The 12,184-nt window shown below is 43.0% G+C and overlaps 1 protein-coding gene across 7 annotated transcripts in view; it reads right to left on the bottom strand.

Annotated features, from left to right (window-relative positions):
* The window catches only part of MAN1A2 (mannosidase alpha class 1A member 2), a 151,071-nt gene extending 139,183 nt beyond the window's left edge, over positions 1 to 11,888 (bottom strand). For 5 of the 7 annotated variants that reach the window (XR_012676183.1, XR_012676184.1, XM_075165734.1 and 2 more), the window contains exon 1: positions 11,015 to 11,888. Coding sequence is in view for 4 of the 7 variants with exons in the window: in XM_075165734.1 (XP_075021835.1) it covers positions 11,015 to 11,322 (308 nt within the window). In the remaining 3 variants the exon portion in view is untranslated. The remainder of the gene's footprint in view (positions 1 to 11,014) is intronic. The other 2 variants (XM_075165780.1, XM_075165771.1) reach the window with 2 other exon arrangements.
* Between the last annotated feature and the right edge of the window lie 296 nt (positions 11,889 to 12,184).

Here is a 12,184-nt window from a genome sequence, read left to right as displayed (position 1 = left end):
CCAGAATTTTTTTTTATTAACAGAAGTCAGATAGAAAAATGAATTTGTTAAGTATGAAATTTAAGGAATATTTTATTTTTTTATGCTTCCACATATTTTCTATTTACTAGAACACTAGCCAATATTACATAGTCTGCTTTTTTCTAAAAATTCCATACTACAAACCCATGAAGGTTTAAAACAAACTTGCTAGGCAACCAAAAACCAGCAAGTAATTACGACTTACACAAAAATTATACACACCACTTTGGAGTTCAGGCTGGTTGTTGGTTTGTTTATTTGTTACTGTATGAAAGGAAAATCCAGAGGTATTTCCTTGCGTCTTTAACTTTTAAACTCAAAAGGCATTTTAAATTTTCCCAGGATCACCACCAGCAAATTCTAGAATATGAAAAATTTTGAATAAAATTACATACCTTAATGGACTAAACTGCAATGTTGTGCTAGGGATTGATTGGGTGACTTGTGTCAGTATCTGAACCTTCCAGACCAAGTAAAGATGGCATTTTCTTTGCAGTGCCTTAAGTTTCTCCTGCAAGTGTTCCTGCAGGTTACACTACCACTCGAAATGTCACATATTTCATTGAGCATAATGATTCAGGCATCTTGCCAAATTGACACGAATATGTCAAGTCTCATTTTTCTTTGTAATAGCAGTAGACTGGATGATCTACTCCCACTGTAGTGTGACGGCCAGATGCTACTCTGAGAAAATTATGTCTAAAGAGGGGAGAGGGGGTGCCAAGCAAACGACTATGCATAACGGCAATAGCATATCCACCTGAATAAAACTAGCACTCAAGTGATTTATAGAAACCAAAATAAACATATCAAAAGACTACAGATGTATAAAAACCAGAGCAAACCAAGGACCTGGCGTTCACACGTAATGTTGGTAACACAATCTCAAGAATTCTGTTTCACAAACACACGCAAGAACAAAGTCACCATTAGGCATTTGACTTTGAGTCAATAAACTGTTCCCATCGCCTAGCTCTGGCCAGCAAGCAGCTATCAAATGCTGCAATGCCAACACAGGACTGGGTAAAAGCCAGCCAGAAAGATTCCAGGTTCTCTTCCATCACTGTTTTTTTGTTGCTGTTTTTCACATTAAGTAACACCAAGAATGATGGCGTGATGGAAGTTTTTTTGTTTGTTTTTGGGTAGGGTTTTTCAGTGGGTTTTGGTGTTGTTTTTATAAAAGAGCTTCCTTTGGTTACCAATACAACTTTGAATGATTCCCAATCGTCCTGTTCACCAATATCACCACAAGAAAAAACTGAACCAAGTTGATAACAGAAGTTATTTATAAAACCTTCCAGTAGAATATCAGTTGCCTCATTAGCCATTGGTTTTAAAGTTTCACATGCAAGTATTGAAATGACAGCAGTGACAATTGATTATCCACTTCACTGAGCAGTTTATAGATATCACATATACAGATACCTTCCATAGGTATCAGTCCCTCAATAAGAGAAAGTTCCCAGACATGATATAAAACTAAAAAAAAAAAAAATTCTCAGTTATCAGGGTGACAGTTATTGCAGTGCAGTTAAGTTCCTTTCCATCACCTGGGATGTGAATTAGTAATTAATTTCACATAGAAATAGGCATAACATTCATACTCTGAATTTTTCGCTGCTCTGATCTGGACCAACTTAACAAGTATAACAGTTAGTAGATCCAACTGGACTGTTTTTAAGTACCTAAATCATTACTTTTAACAGTTCAGAATAACAACGACCGGTTAAAATAACGTGCAAGATATAGTGATAAAACTGAAGTTAAAAATTTGTTTAATTCTTAGTACTATTTCTCATTTGTTTTGATTTTTCCTATTTACTAGAAAATGGCTGTTTCACAGACCCATTAATATTTTCATTGCCGTGGATTCCACTGTCTCTAGAAGGTGGAATTATTCACAAAAGTAGAAATTTGAATGCCTTGAATACCCTTGATAACATCAGAACTCCATGATGCAGAAGAGCCCACTTACCCTTCTGCAGTATTTTCTTCTCTGAAACACGGTGCACCGCAATTCAGAATTCAATACATGCGTTACTTAATAATTTGGAGAACACTTTCCACTCAAATAGAAGCCAACGACAGCAGAAGAGATGCCTTTAGGAAACTAAGGATGTGCAATTATAGCACTGGGAAAACAGACACATGCTGGCATCATCTGCAATTATTAAGTTTAGAATTAAAGAGTCTTCAGTGTTTCCAAGATAAACCTGATTAACAAGAGACTTAAAAGGTCACTAGAAACATGGTTCTTAGTCAAACTAGTTCACACTATCAGTTTTTCAGGATTGAATTTCCTCTTTCTTTGGGAAAAAAACAAAGAGGGTGAGGGGGGATGGGAGAATATTGTATGTTATCCATGAAAATAACTCCCCTCTTCTCTAAGAAGCATCTTTCCCACTACTTTTGCCATCTCAAACAAGCCCAGAGAGTGGCGGGTGTTTTTTCAAGTTTTGTTTTTAAAGCGTAGAGCAAATTTTATTTCATAAAAGTAATGAAAACAAGCAGGAAGCTTGCAGTCCAGAAAGTCAGCTCTGGATTATGATTTTTTTAAATATAGTACAGAAAGGATGCAAGTATTCTGGAGCAAAAGCAGATCCCCTAACTTGCATAGGGAAAATAGTAAATAGCACTCAAAATGCAATACATTTGCAAAGATAGCAACATATCCAGAAGAATCTGCTGAGGAAACAGCACATGCTGTAAGCTATTCTTACTAGCCAACAAACCTAAACCATGAGTACAACCCAGTGTATTCAGCACAAGTTTACTTATCTGGCAGGATATTCAGAGCAAGAACATGGCAGATGTGATCCTCCTCTTCCCTGAAGGATTTAAGGGATATGGCGCTCCCACAGACGAGATGTTTTTCTTACCCTTTGTGAGCACATTCAGTTTGATCCAATAAAAAGTAAAAGGGATTAGTTTGATTTACCACTGATGGTCACCTGCTCATAAGTGGCCTGCCTGTACACTTCAGCAGTTAAAACATGTCAGCAGGTCCCAGAGAAAAATGATAACAACTTACTGAGAGGGAGAAACTACTTAAGCAGCTTGCCTGTGCAAACTTCAGATGCCTTGCTGACCTACAAACAGTGCTAAACCTCAGCTGAGATGAATGTCATCTTGCAAAAGTCTTCCAAGTTGCTACTAGCACACATTAAATATGAAAATTGACATTTCTGCATGCTGGTGTTAATAGACACAAAGTAATCTCATTTAAGAGCTCTTAAATCTTTATACAACAAGAAAATACTTTCATCATATGCACTCCCTTAAAGCTGTAATTTTGCTCATGCCGTACTGATCAGATTACATAATATTAAGCCAAATGAAAACCTCGAACTTGCTCTCTCAAATAGAATCATAGAAAATAGCTACCTGTCCATCGTAAGCCTCAATGGCAGCACTAAGGCCAGGAGTTGGGGAAGCATTTACAAAATCCTTTGGTGGTGACTAACAAGTAAGAAAGCACATAAAACATTAATGAAATTAATGCTGAATACCATATGCAAGGTAATCCAGTTCATGGGTTTGCATCATAAGAATATTTTAAAAAAATGAAGGCAGCAAGACAGAATAATAAATATGATTCAATGTCTGGGCACATAAATCTTGTAAGGAGCAGAACTAACATAGCCCTGTATTTCATACATCAGCGGCCTTTAGCTTTCTGTCCCAGTATTTCCTACCACCTCGGTAACGCACCCCATTGCTGTTGGCATCCCATAAAACCCAGCTCTTTCCTGCTACAGCGTTAATTTCCAACCACCCTTCTCCAGCGATCAGTGAAGAGCAGAGGGCACGTGCTGTGGCTGGTTCAGAGCTACACTTGCGCAGACTGACTAGCAGCAGACCAAGTATCACAAATTACTCTTGGGCTCTTAGCTGTGATTCTTCTTTCAGCACTGTCCCTAATTAAGGTCTTTCTCTTTCATCCAGCACTGAGATATGCACAAGACACAGAAACGTACTTATTTTGACAGGTCACCCTTTGCTGCTGATAGATGTTACGGGGGAAAAAGAGGGAACAGAGAACAGAACAGGGTCAACAAGCGCTACAAGTGAACATATGGCACAGCCACGTAAACTTTGCTTAGGAGACAAGGCTAAAGATACCTTAGAAGCAGTCTCTAGCTTAGAAAAGGTTAATAAATAACCTAAAACATATCTTCTCAATGTTTTTTTTTTTATTTTAGAAACACCAGTGTACCTGGTTGGGTACTCAAGAAACAAGAACGGAAGTTACTTGGGAAAATTATCTCCCTTATTTTTTGAGATCTTCAAATACTAAATAATAAAAATAATACAGAACCTCCAGATCTATGAGTGAATGGAGGATGCCACATACTTTGCTCTGTACAGGACACTAGACCAGACAACAACATAAAGACAAAAGGAATGAAAAGCCTACAAATGTTATGAGCAAACATATATTACAAGAACTCAGCAGTTCTCAAAGCTTTTCCCAGTATTTCCCCGTCATGAATAAGTGTATTCGCCCTCAATACAATAAGATAATAAAGTAAAATCTATTTGTTGAATTTGAAGACAAATAGCAGAAGTCATATTGATCAAATAAGTGGTAAATAACTACATTGTAAATGCAGGTACTTTGGAAAGGTTACAATCATACAGGACATTTAGAGCCCTCAGACTTTTTATTTCAAGGTTTGGGGCAGCAGGGGAAAGGTAGTTATTTTTCCCCTTTCTTGGCCTTACTACCTTGTTGGGCTGTTGAACACTCCTCTCCCCACAAACAGTTAACTTGCAACAGAACTCTGAATTTTAGTAATAAAGTGATAATCTAGTTACTGAATTAAGACAGATGATAGCACTCACTTGAGCCTGCAACTGGAAATGAAAGGAAAAGAACAAATCCCATAAGCTATAGCCAAACACATGCCCTCAAGTTCCCATTTTGTTAGCCTGAATAACTGCTGTGAGAAACAGCTGCCTACCCATCAGACCAGACTTTTCTCACCATTGAGAGCTGTAATAATGAAAGTGCAGGATGGTGCAATAAAAGCACTGGCCATGTTTTGGACTTTATGGGCTTCTTAGGGAAGGACATAAAAAGAAAAGAAAGGCATTACAAAATTTTTCCTCTTTGCCCGTATTCAGTCTCAGTTCAGTTGTTACGAAAACCTGTACACATACAACACGTGATGTCACCAAACTTGTAATTAGTTTTACATACATTTGTTGTAAGGTAACAAAAGCCCATAACTCAGAACTAGCTGAGTAGGATCAAAATGTTTGTATTTACTACAGAAAATTGAGAGGATCAAAGATGGGAGAACTCTTACAGTGCAATGTGCCCACAACTAGCCATGCTGCTTACTATTGCCTACACTGCTACCATCATCACGCAACCCACATTTATGCTAAAGTTCTTTTGAGATTTTAATCTACAAAATTCCGAATGAACCAAAGTGCTACTGCCTCCCACCCACTAGCTGGCCTAAATCCAGCCAGCAGACTTTCTGCAGTTTTCCCACGCCTGATTGTTTTCCAGCATGTAGACAAAGTGTAGATCATGCAGAAAACCAGCAAGCTAAAATTTTTTTTTAAACTGGAAAGGATAAAAACTGGAGAACACCAGCTCTTGACTCCTCTCTTTCATAACACAGGAAATACTTTGACAAACTGGAGTACAGCAAGATAACTTGAAGAAAGCAGCACTCTACATATGATGTAGGCTGTTCAGCAGATGGGGGGGGAGGAGGGAGGACATCTAAACAGATGGTCTGGAATTCGCATTTTGTAATTCGAAAATGAAAGCATTTCTCAGCCTACAACATAATGCACTAATTTCAGCAGAACCTTAGAAATAATACAAGCAGGTTCAGGAGAAATTCAAATTGAGTTTAAGGGTATAATGTGGGGACTCCAGAGGAAAGCAAGGGAAATATTTCTATAAATCTCCAAGTACCAACATTACTTCTCAAGCCTCTTCTCAAAATAGAATCCAGAACAGAAAATGACATGCGGCTACTAAAAACTCCAGCTGAGAAAAGTCTCCAGATAAAGATGGGCAGTGCGCTTACAATAGCTTCAACAGTTGAAGACTGACACCAGACAGTTACAACTTCTTTGCCCTAGACATAGGAGATGTTTCTGAGCCCTGACTTGGAATGCACTACTCCTGCCCTCTTCAGCTCCATAGCTGTCACCATGAGGACCTGCATCTCCTGCACGTTGCACCCTAAAAACCCCTTGTTCCTAGATCAAGCACATCAGCTTAAACTCAGAGTTCACATTCCACAGAGACTGTGGAGTCTGCTGTGAAGACAGGCTCAATTTCATGCAATGAAAAATTGGACAGAGTAGGAGTTGGGGCCCAGGCGCTACAGTGGCTCCTGATTTTTCAGGGGAAAAAACAGGTTCTCTGAATCACAATAGCAAATACTCTTAATTGCACTAATGAGCTGTGCCTCAAGAAAAGGTGGGGGAAGGAAGAGCAAAGAGTTTTATGCACTTTTATACTTGATGGCATGGCAGAGGATGACAGGAGACACTGATCCCACTGAGTAATAGAGGTTAAATTATCTCCTCTGCCCACTTCTACTATGGCTAATTAAGTCATATAGACCAGAGAAGACAAAGGTATTCAAAAGAAGAATATTAAGCCTTTCATGTTTCTTTAAAAAAAAAAATTGCAGGATTTAAAAGGAGAGATTAAGACTGAAAGCTCTTCAGAATCGTTTTTGGTTTCACCTCCTAAGAGTAGAGACAGCAGCTGTTACTGCCGTAGAGACAACCATATATTGAGCAACAGAAGAAAGAACACTTTTAGACTATTGCCATACAGCTGCTGACCCACAGCCAGTCATATCAGACTGCTGAGCATAACACAGAAGTCAATATTCCTTAGCTTCACAGAAACAAAGTCAAAGGCATGATTTACACTGATCTATACCTACTTACATACAGACCCCAAGGCAGTGGAGGTGGTCCGTTGTATTAGCAGCACCTGCTATCAATCTGATGACATGAGGGTTGTCTGGGTTTTTTTAGCACAGGCAGGAATTATGACTTGAAGAAATAAACAGGAATTTAGCAGCTGAAGATGCAGCTCTGCAAATTCTGAAGGACTGAACTGTTGGCACAGCAGTAGTCCAAGTGCTGTTACAAAGTGGCTTTGCAGCTTTGAGGTCATAAAATTACATTATTTGTTGCCTCTAAGATTAATGTACTTTTACCACAGAAATGATCTTAACTTTTGTCAAGTAATATAACGAGCAGCTGCTTGACACATCATTAAAAAAACAAGTCTGCTCAATTTCCATATTACAGATAATCTTATTTTTAAAAAATCTGATAAATCAAGGAGATTACAGGGTGTCTGCATTCTCACTCAGATGCCAAGAAACCATACGAATGTTTTGTTTTGGTTCCAAAGCTATCTTTCAGACTTGGTACTGAAGAATAAAATACCTGAGATAGCTGGAAAGGAACTGGGTAGCGAGAAACACCTTAAGTGTTTTTGTGCGGCAGGGGAGATGCGGAAGTTTGGAGGAAGTGACAGTTATCTAAAACCACATAACAAATTTTAAGTGACACACAAGTTTGTTTGGCAAGATGTATCTTTAAAACTGTGCTGCTCTCGTTCCAGAATCTCTGCAATGTCCTTTTTGAAATGGAGAGAAATTCATCTCTGGGAAATGAAATCGATTTTTAAAAAGCATGTGTATGCACATATCTTCACAAGTCCTGGACTAGGCTTTTCCACTCTCCCTCCTCCCAGAGGCAAAATTTTGTGGTACACCTTTCCAACATTACTAACGCATTCCCCATGCATTATCCTGCAAGTGCACATGAGGAGCTCACCCATGAAAAAAACTGCTACAAAATGAGTATTAACTTGCACTACAGCCCATCCATTTCCCAAAATATAAACTGCAGTTTTATTCCAGATTTTAACCATCTTGTTACAAGAAAGTTGTTTTTCTTTGGATGATAGGCAAGGACACTGTAATTCTTGAACAGACCATCAGGAAGGGAGTTCCCCTCCCATTTTTTCTGCCTGGAAGGGAAGAAAGGAAGGACAGGAGCAGTAAAAAAACAGGTTAATGAAAAATGTAAAGTTAATATCACCAAGGGTGACCACTGTAACAATAACATTAAAAACTCTAGAATGTCAAGCAGGCCCAGGGGAAGAGGTAGGAAAGCAATGTGAGGAATATGAGGAAGGTCCAGTGACAACCATTGTTTGTACACCCAACACTAAAGCACGGCTGCATCACAACCCTCTACCTACATCATTGCTATATTTTGCTAGAAGATAGAAATATGAATATCCTCCAATAGCCTACAAAGCTCAAAATTTAAAGGGTAGGGGGAAAAGAGCATTAAAATATTATAGCCTATATACCAAGGGAGCAGCGTAACCATGATACGTAGTTTTTACTGTTCGATAGAGGTCAATACCAACATTCTCTGAAGAAACAGTTTCCTTTAGTCACTAAATCAACACACCTGTCGTTTCATGATCAAGTGTATACTTCATATGAATGACCTTTCATCTGATTTTTTCTCAAGTCCTACCATTCTTGGAAAGACAGCTTGTCAATCCATCATCACACTTCACATGTTAGATCACATCCTCCCCTGTATTACCAGTAGGTTGTTTTCTCTTGATCTTTTGCACCGTAACTCCTCAGTGCCATCCAAAAAATACCACCTATAGAGTAGCTGACACTTTACTTTGCTCCTTGATAGTAAGCTGAACAAAGTTTTTCATCCCAAACTGAGATAACAAGTAATCTAGCATTCACTACTGAAGACCCTTTACTTTCTCAAAAGACCATCTGTCAATGTCCCTGCAATCCAGAAGCAGGAACTCAGCACTGAAAACAGCAGCAAGTGTTTTTCCTGTATGGAAAACAGTCACCACATCAGCGCCAGGCCTGTTGATAAGACTACGTGGTAATAAGCCAAAAAAGTTGCTCCAGAAGTAGAGCACATAGCTTTTCTTCACAATGCATATTGTGGCATTCACAGAAGTGTCTTACAAGCAGGTTAAGTAGGCAGGCTTTTTTAGTAGTTAAAACATGCTTGGAGTAATCCAACGGTTTGCAGGGCTAAAACAACAGGAATAATATCTATTCTTGCTCAAACAACAACTGAAAAGGTGGCCATAAAAAACTGTACGTGACAGGGACAATTTTGGGTGGGGGGCAGGGGGAGGTACACACATTCGTAGCTTATGGAGGAACTATAGGAGAGTTAACTGATGATGAGATAACCACTTCTTCTACCTCTGACAGTTACAAGTTACTGCTTATCTACACATGACAGACAAAAGTAGCACGCACTTTGTATGTTACTAAAGCTGTAGCCTCAGTAATTACACTTAAAAAGGAAACCTGAAAAGGACCCACATAAGTAGGTTAATCAAGAGCATCACTCCAGAACTATCAGTATCAACAAACTCCTTTTTCTACAGCCCATCTACTGGGCAAGACAAGGTATAACAGTCACAGCTGCAGCTTTGAAAATTTCTGCTGAACGCCTCTTTTTGTTTAATCTGTCTTCTATTTCAGAACCTGATTTTCACTGCACGTACCAGAGCGACTAGGCAAGCTAAAGAAATAAGATCACACAAAAAAGACAGTGAAAGATGAGAACTTCAAAGGCGTATTAGAGAGTGTCTAAACCTATGTTTTGTGCAACATTTAACGGCACCAGCAATTAACATCATAGAGAAAAGAAGTCCTTGTTAAATATTAAGCATCCATGCCCCTTCAGTGAGGGAGAAAGAGCTCCTAAGTGCCCCAAGACATCCAACAGCAAAGATGCCTTAAGGAAAAATACCATAGCATTCAGGTAGTCTTTATAACTCACAACAGATGAATAAAAAGAGGCAATTACACCCTCTCCTTTTAATCTAGCACAAACAACCTTTAAATAATTCTTATATCATGTCAATAGGATATATTTTAAACTGTTCTCAAAGGAACACTATCAGCATAAGTAACCTTTCTTTAAATTTCTTTTTTTTATTTTCAGTAAAAATACTGTATTTGAGTATTGAAGAGCATATATTTTACCACGGGTCACCATCACATTTTACACATCTTTGACAGTGAAGAAAGATCAGTCAGCTTCACTATGATCCAGGCACTAGGGTAGGATTTAAGCAATTAATGTATGTTAGAAGCAAGTATACTATAAGACCCTCATTTAAGTTTTTGAATCTCAGTTTTGAATGCTTAACTTCATATGAACATTTAGAGACTTGCACCACACAAAGCTTTAGGTGGCCCTAAAAAGCTACCAACAGCATGACATTTACCCTTGTTACTCTTAACTACTATTTTATCTCCAATTTCTTTACACTGGCAAATACAATTAAGGAAACTTAGCCACCGGCACCTCCATTTGTCTGGAATAACATTGTAACAAGTGATTTTAAGGGCCAGAAAAGGGAGTTACGCCATCTACACTAGTTCTGTGTCCTGCACATCGTAGACTGACAGCCTCTAGGTCACAGCACGAAGTCTTCGTCAGATCAAAGTTCTTGCTACACTATTCAGCAACCAGCAGCTGTTTCGAGTAAGCACATAAAAGCTATAGAATACATGCAGCAGTTTTTCAGTCACGTATACTGTCTCCACAAATGCCATAACTTAACCCCGTTTTTTCCACGGCCGACCCAGGGAATTGGCTAGGGCGAGAAAAATCAATCAGTCCCTGGAGGGGAGCTCATATTTACCCTCCCAGCCCTCGCCGGCCAGAAGGCTAAATTCACACTGGAAAAGAAAACATGGAGCCACGGCTACATATGGCAGCCGGAGGACCCGCGGCTAGCGCTCAGAAGTCGATACACGTTGGGAAGACAGGAGGATGCGGGAGAGAGGAGCGGCAGCAGGACGGGAAGGACCCATTTGAACGGATCCCCCTTCCGCCCGCTCCTGCGCCCGGGAGGACCCGCTCGCCGCCACCGCGGCACCGCCGCTCCCTCACCGGCGAGGAAGGCGCCTACCTGTGCCGGTGCTCGTCGTGCCCTTGCCCGTGGATGAGGAAGCCGCCGAGGTTCTTGCCCCCTTTGCTGGTGTCCACGTGAGGAATGAGCACATCCTCCAAGCCCAGGTCAAAGCGCTTGTGCTTCGAGGAGTCGGGGAGGAAGAAGAACGCCCCGAAGCACAGGGTGATAAAGGCACTAAGAATAAGGAGCAGGATAAATTTTTCGGAGAGTCTCAAGGTAGCCCTGTGGTGCGGGAAGGCGGAGGCACCCAGGTTCAGGGGGGGCAGCCTCCGCCCGGAGAGCGGCAGCAGGGCGGGAGTGGTCATCCTTCCGCTAGCGACCACCCCGCGGGGCACGGCTCATCCCCTCAGCCCCTGCGGAGGGCGGCCCTGCCGGCGCGGGCCCGGCTCGGCTCGGCCGCCTCCCGGCCCGGCGCGGGGGCTGGGGGCGGCTTCACCATCCTCCCCGCGGGCGCCGGGCCGCGTCCCCCCTCGCCCGCCGAACCACCGCGCGGGGGAGGGGAAGGAGGGAGGGGAGGGGGGGGCCGGGCCGCCCCAACGGCCCCCGCCCCCCCGGGGGCTCGGCCGCCCCGCTACCTGCGCGCCCCCCTCCCACGCCCCGGGGCCAGCAGGGCCCGAGCGGGCGGCTCCGGTCAGCGGCGCTCCCTGAGCTCCGCGGCCGCTCGGCTGCGGGACGCCGCCGGCAGCGGCGAGCGGCAGCGGGCTGCTGGCGGCCCGGCCTGGCGCGCGGCGTCCCTCCGCCCGCGTCCCCTTGGCCGGGCCGGGCGGAGGCTCATCCCCGCCGCGCCGCCCCGCTGCAAACGGCGAACGGCGCCGGGAACGGCCACCGCAATTCCACTCCGGACCCTCTCCCCGCCCTCACGGCGCCTGCGCGGGCGGGCGGGCAGCGCAGGCGCGCTGGGGAAAGCGAGGTCCCGAGGAAGCCGCTGCCAAGAGAGCCCCGCCCCTTCGGCGGGAGGGGCGGGGCGAGGGGCGGGGCTTGCCCGCGCCGTTCCCCGAGGTGGGGGGCGGCCCGGCTGCGGTGCGCGGGCAGGGCCGGGCCGGGCCGGGCAGCTCGGCGCCACCACTCGCCGTTGCCCCCCTGCGGGAAGCGGCGTCTCGCCGCACCGCTGCGGCAGCGCCGGTGTCGCTCTCGGCCGCGGCGGCGGCGAGGGTGGCGGGTCGGGCA

This window comes from Calonectris borealis, chromosome 1 (assembly GCF_964195595.1).
Source record: "Calonectris borealis chromosome 1, bCalBor7.hap1.2, whole genome shotgun sequence".
Taxonomy (NCBI): domain Eukaryota; kingdom Metazoa; phylum Chordata; class Aves; order Procellariiformes; family Procellariidae; genus Calonectris; species Calonectris borealis.
Note: the sequence above shows the minus strand (reverse complement) of the source record. Positions and strands in the feature narration are given on the sequence as shown.